A 21,616-nucleotide genomic window follows, 5' to 3' on the forward strand; every position below is an offset into this window, starting at 1 on the left:
CCCACTTAGAGTACTGAGCTGGGGAAATAAATCGGGAATGCAAGGATTTCAAACATGAATTCGCCACAGCATTACTTACACTAGCGGCTGGAATAAGCAAGATATTAAGAAATAAAAACTGGATAAGGACTTATTTAGCACATTAGATGGAATAGTATTTAGCGCATAAAATATTTTTTAATCACACGTCAACTTGCTCACCACCTAATATGGGGAAGGGAACAGTGCATAAAAACTGTAAATCAAGAAAACAACTGCAGTGGATTGAATTGTGTCCTCCCAAAGTTTAATATGGTGGAGGCTTGGTCCCCACTGTGACAGTGTTAAGAGGGTGGGAAATCCTATTACGGTAACTGAAAGGTGGGGCCTTGAAGAGGTGATTAGATTGTGAAGACCTTGCCTTAGTGAATGGATTGGTCCATTTGATGGTGTAATAGCGTTCATGGGCGTGGTTCTCAGGGCTTTAAAAGGGGAGTGCAGGGAGGAGCTCTCTCTCTGCACCACCATATTTGCCATGTGATAACCTGAGTCGCTGTAGTCACCACCTGGACAAGGCTCTCTGGACTTTGGACTTCCCAGCCTCTGAAAGTGTAAGCAATACATTTTGTTTTCTTACAGATTACCCAGTTCCAAGTATTTCGTTATAAGCAACAGAAACAGACTAATACAATAACGATTGTGTAATAGAAATTACACTTGCAGAACAAAAAATGCTAATGTTATCAGTGCTTTTCTCCGAATTGCGGGGTATGGGTGACGTGTTTTATTACATGTTTTTGAATTTTCAAAGTTTTAAAATTGTAATTGTATATATTTATGGGGTACAATGTGATGTTTTGATATATGTATACATTGTGGAATGATTAAATCAAGCTAATTAACATATTCATCACCTTGAATACTTATTTTTTGTGGTGAGACATTTGAAATTTGTTTACTCTTAGCAATTTTGAAATATACATCCTTATTAACTTTAGCCATCACGCTGTGCAATAGATCTCATAAAACTTACTTCTTCTGTCTAGCTGAAACTTTGTACTGTTTGAACAACATCTCCCCAACTCCCCCAATCCCCGCCTCTGGTAACCACCTTCTACTTTCTTGCTTCATTGAGTGTGGTTATTTTAGATTCCACATATAAGTAAAATCATGTAGTACTGGTCTTTCTGTGCCTGGCTTATTTCACCTAGCACAAGTTCCCCCAGGTTCATCCACGTTGCCACAAATGATGGAATTTCCTTATTTTTTAAGGCTGGATTGTATCCAATGTGTATATGAGGGATCTTCAAAAAGTTCACGGGTTTTTTTCTTTCTTTTTTTTTTTTTATTTGGCAGCTGGCCAGTAGCAGGGAATGAACCCTGGAGGATATATACATAAAATATATAACATATATATATAAATATATATATGTTATATATGTTTTAATTAATTAATTTATTTATTTTTTGGCGGCAAGCCGGTGCAGGGAACCAAAGCACTTGACCTTGATGTTACAGGGTCGTGCTCTAGCCAGCTGAGCTAACCAGACAGCCACATATCTTTTAATTCAACTTTTCCACAAACTTTTTGATGTACCCTCATGTATATCACATTTTCTTTATCCATTCATCTGTTGATGGGCACAATAGCCATATCTTGGGTATTGTGAATAATGTTGCAGTGAACACAGGAGTGCAGATATCTCTTCGGCATACTGATTTAAAATCCTTTCACACACTGATTTAAAATCCTCAGAAGTAGGATAGCTGGATCATATGGGAGTCTTACATTTAGTTTTTTAGGAACCAACATAGTTTTCCGTAATGGCTGTATTAATTTACATCCCGACCAACAGTGTACAAAGTTTCCTTTTTCTTCACACACACCTGCAACAACACTTATCTTTTGTCTTTTTGATAATAGCCATTTGACAGGTGTGAGATGATAGGTGATAGTAGTTTTTAATTTGCATTTCTCTGATGATCATTGATTTTGGGCATTTTTCATATATCTGTTGGCCATTTTTTTTTTTTTTTTTTTTTTTTTTTTGACTGCTGGCTGGTATGGAACACTCTAACCAACTGAGCAAACTGGCCAGCCCAAGTATGTCTTCTTTTAAGAAATGTCTATTCAGTTCTTTTGCCCATTTTTTAATCAGTTTGTTTGTTTGAGATGTCTGAGTTCCTATTTTGGATAATAAGCCCTTATTAGATGTATAGTTTGCAAATATATTCTCCCATTCCATAGTTTGTCTCATCACTGTTGTTTCTTTGCTGTGCAGAAACTTTTAAATTTGATGTAATCACATTTGTCTATTTCTGGTTTTGTTGTCTAGACTTTTAGGGTCAAATCCAAAAAAATCATTGCCCAGACTGACGTCATGAAGCTTTCCCCGTTTTCTTCCAGTAGTTTTACAGCTTCAGGCCTTATGTTTAAGTCTTTAAGCCATTTTGAGTTAATTTTTGTACATGGTATGAGATAGGGGTTCACTTTCATTCATGTGCATGTGGTTATCCAGTTTTCCCAATACACTTCATTGAAGAGACTTTTCCCATTGTGTTCTGGGCCACTTTGTGGAAAATCAATTGACCATAAATGCATAGGTTCATTTCTGGGCTCTCTATTCTGTTCCATTGGTTGATGTGTCTATTTATGCCACTACCAGGCTGTTTTGATCCCTATAGCTTTGAAATATATCTTAAAATCAGGTAGTGTGAGGCCTCCAGCTTTGTTCTTTTTACTCAAGATTGCCTTGGCTATTTTGGGTCTTTTGAGGTTCCATATGAATTTTAGGATTTTTTTTTATTTCTGAGAAAAATGACACTGGAACATTGATAGGGGTTGCATTGAATCTGCAGATCAGTTTGGGTAGTATGGGCATTTTAACAATTCTTCCAGTTCACGAACACAGGCTACCTTTGCATTTATCTGTGTTTTCTTCAACTTCTTTCATTAATGTTTTATAGTTTTCAGCGCACGGTCTTTCACCTCCTTGATTAAATTTATTTTTAATTTATTATTTTATCTGTAGCTATCATAGATCGAATTTTCTTGATTTTTCAGATTGTTTGTTGCTAGTATATAATGGACATGCTACTGATTTTTGTGAGTTAATTTTGTATACTGCAAGTTTATTTATTAGTTCTAATAGTTTTTTGGTGGAGGCTTTAGAGTTTTCTATTATTACAAGACCACATTGTTAGCAAATACATACAACCCCACTTTTCCCTTCCTATTTGGGAGCTTATTCTTTCTCTTGCCTGATTGCTCTGGCTAGGATTTCCAGTACTGATGAACAGAAGTGGTTGGAGTGGCATCCTTGCCTTATTCCTGATCTTAGAGGAAGAGCTTTCAACTTTTCCATCGAGTATGGGCTTATCATATACAGCTTTTATTGTGTTGAGGTACATTCCTTCTGTGCCCAATTTATTGAGTTTTTATCATGAAAAGATGTTGGACTGTGTCAAATGCTTATTCTGCATCTAATGAGATGATCTACATTTTTTAAATCTAAAAAATAACTTCCTATGTAATCGTGTGTAGTACCTCCTTCCCAAGTCCACACTCCTTCCCCCAGCTGCAGATTACTGCAGCTGAGTTAGAGGAGGTGAACAGGATCTCCCGGACTTTTTCTACACCACTCTAGGAGACTCTACCCCCATCCCTGCAAGAACTTTCTTCCCTGATCCCTTGTCTCAAAAGTTTCAGTCCATCACAGCACCAGTGCCCATTGCAAAGAACACATGGTTTATTAAAGACAACTCATCATCAACAGCATCAATTAAAGGAACAAAACAGATGAAAAACAAAAGCAGACTAACATTCTGACCCCCTGGAGTGATACCTGCTGAATTCATACAGCTCAATCTGTAAGTGTCTGAAGTCCTGGGGGCAGTTTGTCAAGCAGGAAATCTCTGATGATCTGGCTTTGTGGGAACCTCCCTCGAAAATCTGGAGGTGGGGAATCACCAAAGGCAGGTCCTTTCCTCAGGTATTATCACACCAGGGAGCTCAGCCTAACTAAGACATGGTCCTTGTGCTCTTGACCTTCACTTTAAGGTCAAGGAAAGAGCACTGGACCCGGCTCTGCCATGAAGGCAAATCAGAAGTAGTGATTCAAGTAGTATGGTCCCAGGAGGGAGGGTAGGTGATGGGAAGAGGGAATGCATCAGGTGTCCTGGGCAGTGTCTGCTGGGTCCCAGGCAGTGGCCCAAGACTCGGACTGTGAAGGGGTCAAAGTTGGGGCTGAACCACCAGCTGACAAGTTCTGGGTAGAGGGTGCACAAGGCTGGCAGGAAGCAGTGTCTGCCTCATCCCAGGGGTCTTTGAGTCTGGCAAGTGTACCAGTGCTCTTGTCTCCTGTACACTCAGCTCCAGTACAGAGCTCAGAGCCCCTGCTGGGAAGCCAGGAAGGTCCCAGAGGCAGAGGAAGAAGATGCTGACTTTGACCTTGGGAAATGAAAAGGACCGTGTCTCCTCCTTTCTACTTTCCCAGCCCCAAAACACTTGCCAATCTGCAATAAATAGCCAGGAGTCTGAATAAATAGTAAAAGTTTCCCAAATACTGTTGGGAGAGGAGGCAAAAAGGCAAGTGCGGAACATCCCAGCAGCACCGCGGACCAGGCGGGGGAGGGTGGCAAGAAGCCCTGCCCACCAGACTCAGGCAGGCTTTGGGACAAGAGGACTACTGGGGCCCGGCTCCTGCTGGCCGGTTTGGGGAGAGGAGGATGAAGCCCCTCACTCCATTACCCAGCCTTCCAGACCCAAAACTCCTACCCTCCTTACAAAAGGAGGGAGGGGACTTGGTCAGAATAGCCCTGCTCCTCCAGAACTGGGAGCAGTCAACTGCTCCTGCTCAGAGTGACCGGGGGAGAAGGCCAGCACCTCCTTCAGCTTGCACGGGGCGGAGGGGCACACAACGGCGCAGACATGGCCCTCCTAGCACTGAAAGGACCCAGGACTTTGAGCTCAGCTACACCTGGCCCCAGGGAGGCACCCTTTGGTGCCACCTGCCCTTTGTGGGACTCACCGCCCTGGGGGAGAGGGGCCTGGGAGCCAAAGGAATAACTCCCCTAAAACACTCAGATTCCAACTTGGGACAGAATCGCCTTAATGCCCTTTTCCTTTGGGACAGGAGGGGCTTTGGGAAGCTCTGGAAAGAGCCAGCTCTCCAGCTTCTCCCTCCTCCATCCCAGGGAGAAAGCAGGGGTGGGAGGCTCAAGGCTTCGTAGATCAGCGTTTCTCAGCAGCTCTTGGTTTCTAGGATTTCTGTCATGGGAGCAGGTTCAGGGCCCTCTCATGAGGCACTGGGACTCCCACCCAGTCTGGGGGACCAGGGAGCCTCGGGCTGGGGGATGGGAACAGGATGCAAAGGCCCAAGCTGACCTTCAGGAGCCTTGCTGAGCCAGACTCCCCACTCTGTCTCTCGGGTTCAGGGGAGTGCGCGGAGGAGGGAGGAGAGGCTCAGGATAAGGCACCCCAAGAGAAGGGCAGAGGGAGAGTAACGGAGGAGGACCACACAGAATGAGAGCCACGCGCACCCTCCAGGAAAGAGGTGGAGGGGACAGAGACAGAGAGGTAGAGAGACAGAAGCAGCAGAGGCCGAGATGGACACAATGATACCCTCACACACACGGGGGAGAAACGAACACCTGGGGGATTCAGGGACATACACACCAACAGTGAGACGGAGACAAAGGTGTGACCTGGGCCTGGCAGCTGCTTAGCTCCTTCAGAGTCACCTTCCCAATGGAGAAGCCTGAGCACCAACCCCCAGCAGAAGTGGTTTCTGGCCCATTTGCCAAGCACCTCCCCTGACCAGTGCCCAGAAGGCCGGAGGCAGGAAACAAGGGAGCAACAGAGTAGAGGCAGGGAGGGGCCCTTGCCAGCCTCCCAGTGCCCCCGAATGGCCCCCAGCTCCACAAAACAGAACCTCACGAGCTCTGACCCTGCTCAGCGGCCTGGGCAAAGGGGCACAGGGCTAAAGAGCAGGGAGAGGCCAGGACTTGCTGGGCAGGGAAGGAACACAGCACAGTGTGCCCCTAGTGGGAACGGCCTGGGTGGCAAGAGCCAGGGCAAGAAGGCCTGGAATGGGCCAATCCTGAAGCCTCTTCTTGGGCTGGGTATCCCACAGGCGGCTGCACATCCTGGATGCCACGGCACAGAGGTCGGGTGGCTTCTCTCCAAAAACTGGGCCTCATGCTGCCAGGCTACTTTGAGTCTTGGAGTTCCTTGGCTTTCTGTAGGATCTGGCAGACATCTGTGATGGGGTAATCCTGGGCATGGGAAAGACCAACAATGTGCCTCTCAAGCCAGCTCACCCTCTCCCACCTCTGCCACACCTGTACCCTTCCTCCAGGACCTGTCACCACGCTGGACCCAGGGCCTCAGGAGCAGGGACCACAGAATACCAGATACCCCACTGATACTTGCCAAACCCCCACACCCCACTGCAGCACTAACTTGACCAACCAACCAGTACCACCCAAAGGTACCACTCACAGCCCTTTCCTCAGGACCATCCCGCATCATCTGTCCCCACCTCCTGCCATCGAACCCTGAGCTCCACTCATACCGTGCCTGGTACTGGACAGGCACTGTTATGCATTAGCTCAATGAGTCACCTTGACAGCCCTGTGAGGGGGTTACTGTGATTAGGCCCGTTGTACAGATCTAGTCAATGAAGTTGCTGAAAACCAACCCTAGACCACGCATTGGTGAAGAAACTGAGGCCTGGAGAGGCTGTCACTTGGTTCAGACTGCAGGACAAGCACAGCAGAACAAAGATGTGACCCCAAAGCTATCTGGCCCTTCAGCCCAATGTTCTAATCACTCTGCTCCACACTTCCTTCCCCAAGTCTGAGCATGATTGCCAACAAGCATTGCCATGTTCTGGTGTCTGCTGAGTCCTGGGCACTAACTTATGTACAATACTTGGTTTGGAGAGGCCATGTCATTTGCACAAGGTCACTTGACACTCAAATGTCAGTGGCAGAGCTGGAATTCAAATCCAGATCTGCCTCACAGGTCTGGACTCTTACCCCCCTACACTCTACTGTTCCTGACCCCAGCCTATCACAGCGGCTGGTGGGGGTGGGTGCTTGGGGTGAGTGGGTGCTGCCTTATGGCTAAAACTGGGCTTGCCCTCCAAATTCCCATTACCTGCAGGAGCCGCATGTTTATGGTGAAGTCCCCTTCCAGCAACTGCTCCCGGATCAGTCTAAGAAAAACAATCAGCAAAAGCACTGGGACCCTGGTCTGCAGACATCTCCTTCCCGCTTCTTCCTCACCACCCACAGTGAGTTTGGTCTGGAGGCCTCCCAAGAATTCCAGAGGCTCACTCCAGCCATGTGAGAACAGCCCCTGCCCACCCTTTGGGGCAGAGGGTCCTCCCCTCTATAGTTTCTCTCCAGGACAGGACAGGTGAGCCGATGCCAGGTCATGCCGCACTCACATGAGCATGGCGCAGCAGACGAGGAGGAGGAAGTCAAAGCGGTTGTCGTCGGCGAAGAGCGAGTCCCAGATACGGATGACGTCAGGCAGCAAGAACTCCTGGGACAGTAGTAGTGTCAGCCAGCGGAAGGCAAAGAACTGGGGCTTGATGTTCTGCTCTTGCTGGGGGCGGAGGGGGGTGGGGTGGCAAGAATTGGAGTTGGTTGGTTGCCAGGTAATACCATGCAGCCTATTAGAAGTGAATTCAGATAAACAGCAGGGCCCAGGCCCTAAGTCAAGGAGGACGAAGCAGGCCAGGTTTGAGTGTTTGGCACACTGAAGGGGTGTGGCACTGGGCCACCCAGAGAGCTTCGCTCGGTTAAAGGGGCAGTTACTGCTTGCTGCCAACCAACGTCATCAGACCTTCCAATTTTTCAAGAGAAGCCAGAAACCCAGTCTTTTATATAAGCTCTCCGGATTTATAAATGATGGCTCAAATTCTTTGAAAACACGGTGCAGGTTATAACTTTGGATTTGTGGACACGCAGAGTGACTTCACTGGACACTTACTATAAGCCTGGCTTTGTGCACAGCATGTTCAACACATTGTCTCACTTATTTAATCCATGCATCAACCCTACAAGGCAATCACTCCCAAGACATGAGCCCTCTGGTCAGCTGCAGTGAATATTATTAACTGAAAGAGCATACTACCAAACAGCAAAAACATAATTCCATATTTGTTTTAAAAGGTATGTTTGCATGTATCTTCTTTTTCACAAAACTGTTTTTGTTTTTACGTAATTTTTTTTCTTTTTACTGAAATGTTTTCTGAAATATGGAATGCCAGTACAATCATTTTAAAAATTATTTTCCATTTTTAAAAATGAAGTCAATTCATTAACTGACAGTTGGAATAAAGAAAATGTGGTTTATATACACAATAGAATAATACGCAGCTGTAAAAAAGAATGAAATTCTGCCATCTGCAGCAGCATGGATAAGCTTGGAGAAAATTATGTGTGAAGTTTAAATAAGTCAGGCACAGGGCTGGCCCGTGGCTCACTTGGGACAGTGTGGTGCTGATAACACCAAGGCCGCGGGTTCGGATCCTACATAGGGATGGCCAGTTGGCTCACTTGGGAGAGCTTGGTGCTGACAACACCAAGTCAAGGGTTAAGATCCCCTTACCAGTCATCTTTAAAAAAATAATAATAATAACTCAGGCACAGAAAGAAAAATACCACATCCTCACTCATATGTGGGAGCTAGCAATCAATCAATCATCCAATCAATCTATCTATCTGTTTCAGAGAAGAGAGCAGGACTGTGGTTACCAGAGGTGGGAGAGGGAAAGGGAGAGGACAGTGAGCGGCTGGTTCATGGACACAAAACTGCTAGATAAGAAAAATAAGTTCTCTTGGTGTACAGTCAAGGTAAGCATCTATAATTAACAATGATCTTCTGCATGTTATCAAATGGCGAGAAGTGAGAAGATCAAACATCCTCATCATAAAGAAAGGATGAAGTTTTGTAATGAATATGCTAATTACTTTGATCATCACCTATTGTATACATATATTGAAACAGAACTGTATACCCCACAAATATGGATAATCAATACGTTTCAATAAAAAAATCAAAATAAATGAAGCTAATACTCATCTCAGAAGACTACTAACAGGCTTAACTAGCGTGGTGTACGGTAAACGCCCGCACTGTGCCTGGTGCACATCCGTACAATTCTCAAAGCCCCCCTGCCCCGGGCCTCGGGGGTCCCAGGCCTGCCTCAGCACGTATGTCAGTGTGTGGCAGCAGCAGCAGCCACTTTCAAGCCCCAGACTCAAGCCAGACCTCACCCTGGGTCTGGGCTGCTCTGGAACCTGTCCTGTGCCCCTTTCTGCCATCTGTCCTTGCCTATGTGGTCCTGGGGTCCTTACCAGTTTCAGGTAGAGTTCCATGTCCTTCTCCTTCAAGGTAGAGTACACCTTTTCCATCTTGTAGGTGATGCCACATTGTGAGTCATCCAGGCTTTTGATGAAGTTGTCCCGGATCTCGGCCATGAGGTTGGTGAAGCAGAAAAAGGTGTCTGCCTCAGCATGCTCTGGGAGAGTCGGCAGGGGAAGAGGTGCTCTGGAGGCCCAGCCCAACCTGGGGGACATCCCCCCAGCCCCACCACACTGCTCCACCCTAACAGTGGAGCAGCCCAGTCCTCCCTCTGTCCTTGACCACTCTCCACCCCCAGAGTAAGGACGTCATCTCTCTTCCCACATCTTCTGGCAACACTAAACACTCATTTCGTGATTTATGGCATGCTCTCCCGGTGACATTTTAAATCTTTATCACTCAGCTTCTTGTATACACATCTCATCTCTTCTACCAGAAATTAAGTTACAAATATCAAGAGATCAGTAAACATCCAACATTCTAGAAGGCTGGGGCCAGAAAGGGTCCTAGAGACGATGTGGGCCACCCCCACCTGACAGAGAGAGAAAGGAGGCCCACGAGGGGAAGCACGCTGCACAGCCTGAGCCCCGCCAGCCCTCCGGCTTCGGCCACTGCTCTAGGGGCCAGCAGTGAGGGACACGGGCAGCCTGAGCCCTTTTACCTTTCCACTCGCTGTTGGGGTCAGTGGCAAAAGTGTAGTAGAGGGGCCCCACGATCTCATTCATGCCTTGCACATATGCAATGCCAGGGTTGAGCTTGGCATAGATGAACAGGATCCGCTCCACCACCTCCCAGTGGGCTTCACAGCCATTGGGCAGCACCTCGTACTCATTCAGGGATGATGGCCCAGTGTTCTTGTGTGGGGAGCTCATCTGGGGAAGAGGAGGAGCCCGTTAAGAGGGACAATTGTTCTTGCCAGAAATGTTTACCATTAAGCCTGGCCTTAACTTCCAGCTATTGTACAAGACTAAAATCTAGTTATGGTGATAAAAACCAGAATAGCAGCTACCTCTGAGGTGAAGGGTACCGACGAGAACAGTCGTGAAGAAACTTTCTGGATGATGGACATGTTTTGTATCTTGACTGACTGGCAGTTACTTAGGTGTACACATAAGAAAAAATTTATCTAATTGTGTTCTTAAAATTTGTGCATTTACTGTACATAAGTTACACTTCAATTTAAAACAAAAACCTTTAAATATGTCAAAAACAGATGATTGGCCAAGACTCTTCAAAGTCAACTGCTGTGGGGGAGGACGGGGGTGGGAAGCGGAGGCCTGTTCTAAATCAAGAGACTAAAGAAACATAACACCCTATGCAAGCCAGAAACTTTGACTGGATCCTGACTTGGAATAAAACAGTCAAGATATTCCTGGCACAACTGAGGACATCTCAACTGATCTCAATTGATCCTGGGTTGGATATCAGGTGATATTATGGAATTATTGTTAATCTTCTTAGAGGTGCCAGTGCTAAGTAGAAGGATGCTCTTATTCCCGGTGCCCACTGTAGTACTTGGGGGTGAAGGTCAGGCACCTGCAACGACTCTCTCTACATATAACACACACACAAATAAAGCAATATGACAAAATGTTAATGATTGTTGCATTTAGGGCAAAAGTATATAGGTGTGCATTGTACTCTTCTTCCAACTTTCTGAATGTTTAAAATTTTTCATAAGAAAAGGTTGGGAGATGAATAAAGAGATGATGACCCCCACTAAAGACTCGTGCAACAGAGCAGGGGCCCCAACACCAGGTGCCCATCCAAATCCCTCAAGAACTTTGTAAATATTCAGGTGACTGGGCTCTGCCCTAGACCTACTTGATCAAAAGTGCCAGAAGTGGGGTTACCTGTAAAAGAGAACCCAGGCAGAGACAGCATAGGAAGCTCTCTTGGAAGCACAGGGTTCTAAGGACATTAAACTACCCCTCCCATTACCTATATACAGATGTGTGCATATATATGTGCACAGAGACACACACAGACATCTCAGTAGCATTCACTGAGAGCTTTCTATGTGCCAGATAGCGCTGTTCAAGCATTCCTCCATTCGATCCTCTGAACAACCTAAAATATTCTTTCAACATCATTTTCTTTTTCTTTTTTTGCTGGCCGGTACAGGGATTGTCAACATTTTTAAGATGATAAAACTGAGGCTCAGAGATATTTGGCTCATTAAATGTCTCACATTAAGTGGTGGCACTGGGACTTGAACCTAGACTGGCTGATTCCAGAACCTCAGGTCAGGCCTCTAGGGCAGGCTGCCTCTTGAGGATGCCCAGTGCTTTTGAGTTTTCCAAGAATTTGCACAGCCATGACCTCATTTCATCCTCCTGGCAATGCAAAAGCCAGGCAGGGCACAAATGATTATGCCCAGTTTATGGAAAAAGAATCAGAGGCCCATGAACATGAGCCTGGTATTACTTGCCCAGTGTCACACAGATGGTCAACTTTAATTCAAACCACCCAACCACAAGTCTGGAGGTGTAGCAATGAAGTTTCTGACAGGTTCTCTGCCACAAGGACTAGGTCAAAAAGTTAAAATGGTAAGAGCCTGGCTCTCAGACCCCTGTCACTACAATGAAAGGAATGAAGGAGGCCCTTCAGCCAGGAAATAGCAGCCACGAGGACTGCCCACAAAGTGAGCCACGTGGTTATGTAACCAAGCATTTTGCTCCTCGTGGCTATTCCATTGGACACCCCTCTGTCACAGGCATCTGAAACCCTGCAGTGGGCTGTATCTCCCCCTGCTGCCCCTGCCAGAGCCTTGATCAAAGTTATTCTCTTGGGGAACAAAGCTTCTGCAATAGTGTCTGTCTCTAGCTTGCTGGAGGCTACAGAGAAGGGTTTTTCCATTGACAAAAGACAGTGAAAAGTTTTGGGGAACAAGCCACAGTGCCAGGTACCAAAGCAGTAGGTATAAGGGCCAGCCCCATGGCTCACTCGGGAGAGTGCAGAGCTGGTGGTGCTGAGGCCGTGGGTTCAGATCCTATATAGGGATGGCCCATGCACTCACTAGCTGAGCGTGGTGCAGACAACAGCATGCCGGGGGTTGCAATCCCCTTACCAGTCAAAAAAAAAAAAAAAAAAAAAAAAGCAGTAGGTATAAATTAAGGAACAAGGTAATCCACTTGTTGGGCTACAAGGAATTTCTCAGAGTTACAGGAATCTGCTAGAAGACAGGAGATCAAATGTCACATGACTGGCACAGCACAAGTCCTGATAGTTCTGCCTCCTAAGTCTCTCATGGACCTTTCTCAGCTCCACTCCAGCCCAGCCACCACCACTCTGGCCTGGATGACTGCAGCCACCTCCCAAGTGGCCTCTGAACCTCCATTCCTACAGCTCCACAGCACCCACAGCAAGCTTTTAGTAAAGCAGACCTGAATCACGTCACTGCCCTGAACAATGCAGGGGTTCCCTGTCCCCAGGACAAAGGCCCTGAGTGGCCTCCACACCCCTGACCTCTCCTGCCTCCTGCAGCACCCTCTGCGTTCCCCTCGCCACGCTGGAACACACTACGCTCTCTCCTGCGCTAGGACTCCAGCATGTGCCCTCCCCTCCACCTGGAATGCCCTTTCTTTATTCTTCGAGTTTAAATGTCACTTCCTTGCTCCCCGATTAGTCTTTTGATCTGATTAGTCAGTGCTCATCATCAGCACTGCTCCCCTCACTGTCTCACACTTGGAATTGCTTTTTCACAGCCAATTCTTCCACATGACGGAGGTGCAGCAGGAGGACGATGAACCTCACCCAGTGCCCAGAAAGTGCCCCAGAGGTCAACCTGGCAGAACCAAGGTTGCTTTGGGTAACCATCAGGGCAGATGGTCATGGGCCTGATGCCCTGTGGTCCAAGGGAAGCAGGAAGGCAAACACTGTTAGGGGAGTCCCTGTGCGCCTCCAGTTGGCTCACATTTGTAACCCCACTCCGGTTGCGGGCCACTGTCTGGGATTTCAGCGTCGTCTGCTCCACCCGCTTACGAAGGGTCTCAAACTCATTCTGGGGATCCAGGATGAGGAGGCAGGGGTACTCGGTGGCCCTCTGGAAGAAGGATATGTCTGGGCACAACCTCCTGTCAAGAGAGAACAGGAGAGAATCCTGTTACTCAGGGTGGAGGTTCTGGCCACCCCATCAGCACCCTGCTGCCAGGAGACCCCAAGCAACCCCCAAAACATTGTTTGTTTGTTTTTAATTACTACATTTATTTTTTTTAAAATTCCGTTTTTAAAAAAGCAAGTCATATTTGTATATATGCCCATATTCTATGTGTATTTGCAAATAGATACACACACTTTTTTTAAGTGTCTTTATGATTATACAACCTAACTCTTCTCTTAAACCACAAACATCTTTCCATATCAAAAATATTTATCAACCATACACAGGGTGTTAACTGTAGTGTGGTTCATAATAGCAAAAGAGGTTTCGTCAAGTAAGTTACGCAACATATAGCAGAACATCATACAGCTGACGTGGAAGGACATCCAAGACAGAGTGAGAGGAAAAAGCAGTTAGGAGACAGTCTCTAGAACACGAGCAAGTCTAAAAAACGTATGTATCACACATATGCATATTTTTCAGACTTCTAACACAGCGCATCGCAAACTTGCCCACTAGAAACACTGAACAACGTGTTACTATCACTACTAGTAGAAGACAGAACCTGTTTCCCCAGTCCCTTCCCAGAACCCGGTTCAAGACATGGTTCCTGACTTAAACACGGCCATCCGAAAACCTCGTGGGTAGAGGCTGCACCAACGCCAGCCTGAGAACAAAGGAAGCACGAGCTCCCTTTCCCCTGCAGCCTGGCTGAGCCGCCCTGTGCTGGGATCCCCTGGGGCCAGCCAAAGATGGGCCTGAGCAGCACCCATGGTCTTGACTTTATCCTGCCATGCACCTCCTTCCCAGGCCACAGGGCACTCTCACATGCTGTTCCTTAGCCTTGGAAGCTCTTCTGCCCAGCTCTCTGCCTCACCACAGCCTCCTTTTCTTTCAAGTCTCATGCTGAGTCACCTCCTGAGAAAAGCTTTCCCTGACCCCCAGTCTAAGACAGGGGCCCCTCTGTCTCTTTCAGAGCACCAGCTTTTTCTTCCTTCACAGCATGTACAATATTTGCAATTACGTATTTGTTTACAAGTTTAATATCTGTCTTCTCACGTAAACTGGAAGGTCTCTGAGGGCAGAAACCCTTTCGGTCTTGTTTATTTCTAAACTCCTACTCACAGAGGCACTCAGCAGTTCCTGGAGAAGCGGCTGAAGGAATTGCACCTGGTCTGCATTGGTGCAGACTGACCTGGGCACCCGGTAGCTGCCCTTTGTCAACACTTGAAAGGTCATCATGTGGGACGGAAAGCAGCTTGTCCTGCCTGACTAAGGAGAGTGCAGGAGGACTCAGGCAGGCTGTTGTAAAAGGGAGATGATGAGTTCCCAAGACCCTTCTCTAATGGAGAACTGATGATTTTAAGGGCCTGCGCATTGTGCTGGGACCAGCATGACAGTCCTATTTATCTGTGGAGATCCAGGCCCCACTCTATGCCCTGAACCTGAACCATCATACTCCTAATTCACAGAAGAAAATAATGCTCAGACAGCCTGAGTCACTTGCTCAAGGTCACACAGCTAACAACTGGTAAGGGAGAAACTGAAATCAGGTGAACAGACTCCAGAATCCAAGCTCTTAGCCACTCTGCTGCCCTGCAGACAAGGCCTTCCTACTAGTGCCTCAGGCAGCCTATGGGAGATCCTACACGCTTGTAGGCACCCCAGCCCAGCAGGGTGGCAGAGCCAGCGTTTCCACATTTCTTTACCAAGCAGGAAAGCATGCACACATCATAGCTTGCAATTTTTTAAAAACACATATCTGACCCTGTCACTCTGTTTTAAATCTCTGCATGACTACCCTGTGCCCTTGGGATCCAGTCCAAGGTCCGACCCCTGCCTCCCACACTGGCCTTCTCATTGCTCCTTGAATGTGCCAAGCTCCAGGGGCTCCCAGGCCTTCCCACAGGCAGTTCCCCACCCACAACGGACTTTCCCTCACTCTTCCCTGAGGCCTCCACCTCCTCACATCTCCATTCAAACACTGCTTCCTCAGGCGTGGCCTCCCTGAACTTTTCCTGCAGTGTTCACAAAAGCTGACTGCACGTAAGATCAGATTGGCTGAATGTCTGTCTTGCCATCTTCCCTTCTAGGCTCTAAGTTCCTTAAGGAGAGGGACTATGTCTGCCTACTCAGAGCTCAACCTGAGCTTAGCACTGAGACTGGCATATAGTAGAGGCTCAATACTTGTCGAATGAATGATCAGATGGATCCATGCACCTGGGGTACAAATGAAACCAGGCATGGGTAAGGAATCCCCACCCACTCACTTCACTGTCCAGCCCCTTTCTCAGGCCTCTCATCAGTGGGGCCTGGACCTAACTCCTGGTACAATCCACTAGCAGCTCCTGAAACACCTACCTTGTGGACCTGAGCAGGGAAAGGAAAGGACAGAGCTGCAGAAACCCCCAGCAGTCACATTGGCCAGCTCCCAGCCCTGGGTGCCCTGCTTACCGTACATCTTTGTCAATCTGCAGCAGCACCTCATTGTCCTTGAAGTAGGTGTTCCACCGGCTGTCGGGGTTGGGGTTGAGTGGCTGTGGGAAGAAAAGAAGCTGCTCTGTCCAAGGCCCGGCAAGGGCCCCAGGGGCAGATTCTAGCCTGAAGGCTTGACCAGCAGCCTCGCACCAACAGTTCTACCACAGAGCCAGCACTGGTCCTGAGATAGCCTGCAAGCTACTCAAAGGGGATGGTACAGGCCTTCCCACATCCTCCCACATCCCATTCAAAGTCCACAGCCACCAGCCACTCCTTGCAGTCTGCTCTGACTATCCCTGCTTGGTGGGGACTCTGTTCCTTCTGTCCACTGCCATAGCTCTTGAACTCTGCATGTAGCAGGTGCTCACTAAATGCCTGCTAAATGAATGCATAAATATTGTCGTTAGGTCTCCTCGAACCTCATTCATCAATGCTGAGTCGTCAATTTCTGTCCTTGGAGGATGGGCCTGGGGCCAATGCATCTCCACTTCCTGCACTGGGAAACGTACAGGGAAGAGCTCAGAATTTGAGGAGAGCACAAGGCTTCCTCCAGGCCACAGAAAAGCAGTTTACCCTCCCTGCTGCCCTGACCTTTCTTCAACTATACAATCATAGCACCTTCCTCGGGGAATGGGGATGAGAGGTGAAGGAGACTGTGTCCTCGGAGCACCTGGCACAGAACACTGGCTTATCCTCTGGATTACTGCCTGGGGCCAGGGCCCCTGTGGTTAGGCTGGGCCTGGGGAGAAGTGGGGGGAGACAACTGTCTTCAGGGATTGAGCAACGAAATGCAGAAAGGAAGTAATGGAAGATCTAGAGCAGACCAATGCCAGGCTGTGCCTATCCTCTGGCATGGGGGGACCTTGCCTATTTAAAGCCCCTACCCCAGGGCCGGCCTATAGCTCGCTCAGGAGAGTGCGGTGCTGATAACACCAAGGCCATGGGTTAGGATCCTATATAGGGATGGCTGGTTTGCTCACTAGCTTAGCGTGGTGCTGACAACACCAAGTCAAGGGTTAATATCCCCTTACGGGTCATCTTTAAATAAATAAATAAATAAATAAATAAATAAATAAATAAATAAAGCCCCCCACCCCTTCCCACTCTGTATCCTCAAACCCCTGCTCACATGGTCCTCCAAGGTCACATCCTCCCTGGACACACCCATGTTGGCCTTAGCAATGCCAGGCTGGATAATCATTTCCCTCAGGAACTGAGAATACAGTTCCCTGCAAGAGAAAAGAGGAGAGAGGGATGATTCCCAAAGGTCTCGCCCAGGGAGCCCAGATAGAGACGCAGCAACAGGAGGCAGGACAGTCTCAGCACCACCAGTTCAGTCTGATGCGAAGGCCTTCCCATCATCACCCTCTCACAGGGTCTCACCTCTGTTTGGCCAGGATGGAAGTCCATGAAGCTCTCTCCAAGGGGAGGTAGTTCAGGAGAATCTGCACAGAGGGAGAGGGGCAAAGCTCTGGCGACTCCCCCGCCACAACCCTGGACAGTAGGCGGAGGCTGACGGGCCTCAAGAAAAGCATCTCAGAAAGCCCAGAGAAGACAAAATGGGATGGAACCCAGGAGCATAGGTGTGAGCTGGGGGTGGCCTTCCCTCCACCCCCTGCCTCCCTCCTCCTTGATCCTGAAACAGCCCTTTCCTCTGCTTTCCTCACACAGACTCTTCCAAATGATAATAAAACCTGTGCTCAAAGGTGCTAGCAACCAGGATACGGGGCCTCCACCACTACCTCAGCTAACAGCTTTGGGCAAAGCACAGCCTTTGCTTTGTCTCAATAAGCATCATTTCTGCTGCACTGTGTGAACCAGGAAGCAGAGGTCTACACTGGCATTACAAGTGTCCCATCCCCAAGGGGATCCTAGAGAATGCCAAGAGGAACAGAAAACCCAGAACTTCCCAGAAAAGTTTCCTCAGACAAGCGAGGAAAGGAGCAGAACAGGAGGGAGGGGCTGCGGGTGGGGGCAGCCCATGCAGGAACCCAGGGACTCTCAGCAGAGCAGAAGCCCCACCCCAGGCACACCGACCTTCCAGCAGAGGCACCGCAGTCCGTTCTCACAGGGGATGCCTGTGGACACAGCAGGCAAAGGTCACGCCCCAGGCAGAGTCCCAGAACCCCCAGCCCTCCACCTTGGAACCAGTTGGCAGGGAGTGGAGTGGGCAAGAAGTACTTCTTCAAGAATTATTTTCTGCCAGAAGGATTACTAGACTGGATGCTAATTCTGTGTGTAATTTCTTTTTCTTTCTTTCTTTCTTTCTTTTTTTTTTTCTGTGGCTGGCCAAGTACAGAGATCCAAACCCACAACCTTGGTGTTATAAGACTGTGCTCTAACCAACTGAGCTAACCAGCCAGCCCCTGTGTGTGTAATTTCTGTCCATGCCCCAATCCCCAGCCAAGAGCTCCCTGTCTGGAATGTTCTTTTTAGGATAACACTATCTTATCCTTGATATTTCTTCCTCTGAGCAGCCTTTACCTATCATCTCTTCCCAGTCAAAGTCAGGTCCCCCTGTTATAAACAATAATGGCTCCGTGACTTCTCCTTCACAGTACCCATCACTACTGGAATTATATAATATAAATTGTATATTTATTTAACATCTGTCACCCCCACGACTGGGTAAGCCCCAGAAAGACAAGAACCACACTTGTTTACTATTCCCAGTGCCTAGAACGGGGCATGGCACACAGGAAGTTTTCCATAAGTATTTGCAGAATACACACTAAGTTATTAAATGTCTGTACAGCACTTAGAATGCTAAGTGCTGTTTAGACATTATTTCACTTAATCCTTATGACAACCCCAGTAAGTAGGCAAGATTAGCATCATCGTCCTCATCTTACAGATAAGGAAACTTATCTGTAAAACAGAGCAACCAAAGACTCGAACACAGGTCTGACTTGAGAGCCCAAACTCTCAGCCACTACTCCCCTCTGTAGCCTCAATATCAGCCCTGACCAGAAAGACAAACTTCTGCAACATTGCCAGGAACCTCACTGGAGCAGCTGTTGCTATGGTTTCCCTGCTGCCATGAACATGAGCTCATGCCCCCACCTCAGAATCTGTGTGGGGATGGTGGGAGAAACTTAAGAACTCCTTGCTGGCATAGCTACAAGGGCAGGACAGTGACAAGAAGCTACACAGAACACCTTGGGGTGTTTTTAAAGACAGGCAGGGAGCTGGCCAGTTAGTTCAGTTGGTTAGAGCCCAGCCTTATAACCCTAAGATCATGGGTTCAGATCCCCCTATCAGCCAACCACCAATAAATAAATACAGACGGAAAGGCAAAAAGCAGGTTATCTCTATGCTGGAAGATTAACCATGCCAGGGAGGGCAAAGTAAAACACTGCTGAGGTTTGGCTCCTTAAAAGCAGTGTCCCAAGGCTGGAATTTTACCAGTAACCAAAGTTCACTGCCACCTCAGTGGGCTTTAGCCCCAGGCCAGGGAGAAGATGAGGAACCACCCTGCAGCTAACCAAATTCTTTAACACAGGAAGCTAACTGAGGAATGAGGAAAGGCCTGCCATGGGCTCAAAAGGTCTTCTTCCCCCTCTCATTCTCTTCAGTTCTCTCCAGTTACTCTCAGAACTCTGGTGCCTCCCTGTCTAAGGCCTATGGACATGTTCCCTGTGGCCACCACTCCTCTGGGAAACCCCTGCAAGCCCAGGGCGGTCACTGCTTGCTCAGCTCTACAGAATCTGGAGAAAGCACCAAGGGTCTTCTGGCTCCCAGAACAGACCAAGTTTAGTCTTGGGTACCTTCCCCTCCATCCTAGCCACAACACTGCTCTAGGGGAACCCCAAAAATGCAATTGCCTCTTACCACTAAAACTGAGTTCTCGGAGCTTTTCCAACACAATCAAGGGCTCCTTCAGGACATCCTGGAAATCTGCCATCCTAGGAGAGGGGAAAGGGAGGCAAATGAAACACACGCAAACCCCAAGGGGACCTAAACTGGAGCCCACAGCTCCCACACACCACCGTTCTCCAACCTGTCCCCCCCTCTTCAGGACATAAAGATGGCAAAGCTAAGTAAGTCAAGGTCCTTACCAAACGCAGCTTTAAGGAACTAGAGTACTATAGATCACTTCTTCCTCTAAGCCCAGAAACACAGAATGCCAGTGAAAAAACCTGAGAAATATTCTCGTCTTAAATGAGTACCATAAAATTAGACACACTCTAATATTTAGTGAGCTGGCATTTACTGGGCACTTCCTGCCGGCCAGGCCCAGCCCACAGCACGGCCACTACCTGAACTCAACGAACCCTAGGAACCAGAAGTAATTTGATCCACAGACAACGGACTTGTGCAATCTGCACGCAGCTCTCCATGCTCAAAAGTATAACCTCTGGGTCTGCCTGCAGGCAAGGTTTAAAAAAGAAGTGCGGGAGGAAAACTGAAGAGTGAGCAAAATTTAGCCAATGTGCAGGATCTGGCTGGGGGGGAGGGGAGAGATTGGAGAATCCGGGTTCGCGCATTTCTAGTAAGAAAATGACACGGGGGAGGGGGGAGCATTTGAAGAAAGGAGGCTACAGAGGCAGGGAGTGGAAAAGGGGGAAGGGAAAAGAAAGGGGGGCCGGGTCATCGAAGTCTAGATGAGGAAGACACCAGGGGAAGGGGGAAACCAGGGGTCCGAGGTGAGGAAGAGAGAGGGAAAGACACCGCGGACAGGAGGGGGACCTCCGTTCCGTGCCCCCTCCGTCCCACAGGCAATGAGGCTAGAGACTGGGCGCCCGAGACCCTCTGCCGGGGGTGGGGGGCTCTCGATTCCTGGCCGCACCCGCGCTCCCCACCTCTGCGGGGCAGAAGGGGAAGCCCGGCCAGCGGTGGTCCGGCCGGGTCGACCCCCATGACCTCTTACCGGCTCTTATGTAGACTCGACATGATGTTGACTTCCGGACCCCCCTGCCGCCTCTGCCGCCGCCGCCGCCGCCCCCCAGGGACGCGGGGCTCTGGGCAAAATCCTCCGGCCGGAAACGCAGCCGCAGGCGGGAACGTTCCGCCCAGCCTGGCCAGGCAGGCCACGCCCACCCGGTCACGTGGTGCCCCTCCCCCCGAGCTTCCGCGGCGGGCGGAGTGGGCGGGGCTAGAAGAGTCCCGGTGCGCCCCGCCCCGCCTCTCCGCCCTGCAGACCAGGCCCAAGCTTGAGGATGGGCGGGCGACAGTGAACGCTGTGTGTCTCTGGGCTTGTTTCTATCTACGCAATATTCCTGCCGCCGCGTCTTCTTCCTTACACGTACCCCACCTGACATTAACTATTGCATGAGTGCTCCTTGAATGTCGGCCTCCCCTGCTCAACGGTACAGGCACCCGGCTTGTCTTCACTGCTGAGTCCTCGAGGCCTGTAGCAGTGACTCACACACACCAGGTGGCTCAGTAACTACTGGGTGGAGGAGCAGGACTACACCATTGTTTCTGAATTGACTTGACTTTTGGATTTCATAAACAGTAAAATTCCTGTAATTTTACCGTAATTTCAGTACAATAGAAAAGGAAACCCAAGATTTCAGAAATTCTTCACCCAAAAAGATAGTTGATAGCCTTACAATGATTTTCTCTACACATGTGCGTGCATATGTGCATAATCATCCTTATTTTTAAAATTTCTCTATAGATCAGTGAAAACTTGGACACTGGATTATATAACCTCTAAACCTCCTCCAGCTCTC

The 21,616-nt window shown here is 48.5% G+C and overlaps 1 protein-coding gene across 1 annotated transcript; it reads right to left on the reverse strand.

The window, feature by feature from the left end:
- Positions 1-3,710: 3,710 nt before the first annotated feature.
- Positions 3,711-20,887, reverse strand: TBC1D13 (TBC1 domain family member 13). Its single transcript, XM_063082299.1, has 12 exons — positions 20,809-20,887; positions 19,770-19,843; positions 17,976-18,016; positions 17,322-17,383; positions 17,068-17,167; positions 15,915-15,997; positions 13,275-13,434; positions 10,020-10,230; positions 9,352-9,515; positions 7,434-7,594; positions 7,142-7,199; positions 3,711-6,255 (listed from the first exon to the last, which is right to left on the reverse strand). The coding sequence occupies exons 1-12, from the start codon at positions 20,829-20,831 to the stop codon at positions 6,190-6,192; spliced, it is 1,203 nt and encodes a 400-aa protein (XP_062938369.1). The 5' UTR covers positions 20,832-20,887; the 3' UTR covers positions 3,711-6,189.
- Between the last annotated feature and the right edge of the window lie 729 nt (positions 20,888-21,616).

Source organism: Cynocephalus volans, chromosome 17 (assembly GCF_027409185.1).
Source record: "Cynocephalus volans isolate mCynVol1 chromosome 17, mCynVol1.pri, whole genome shotgun sequence".
In the NCBI taxonomy this organism is placed as follows: Eukaryota; Metazoa; Chordata; class Mammalia; order Dermoptera; family Cynocephalidae; genus Cynocephalus; species Cynocephalus volans.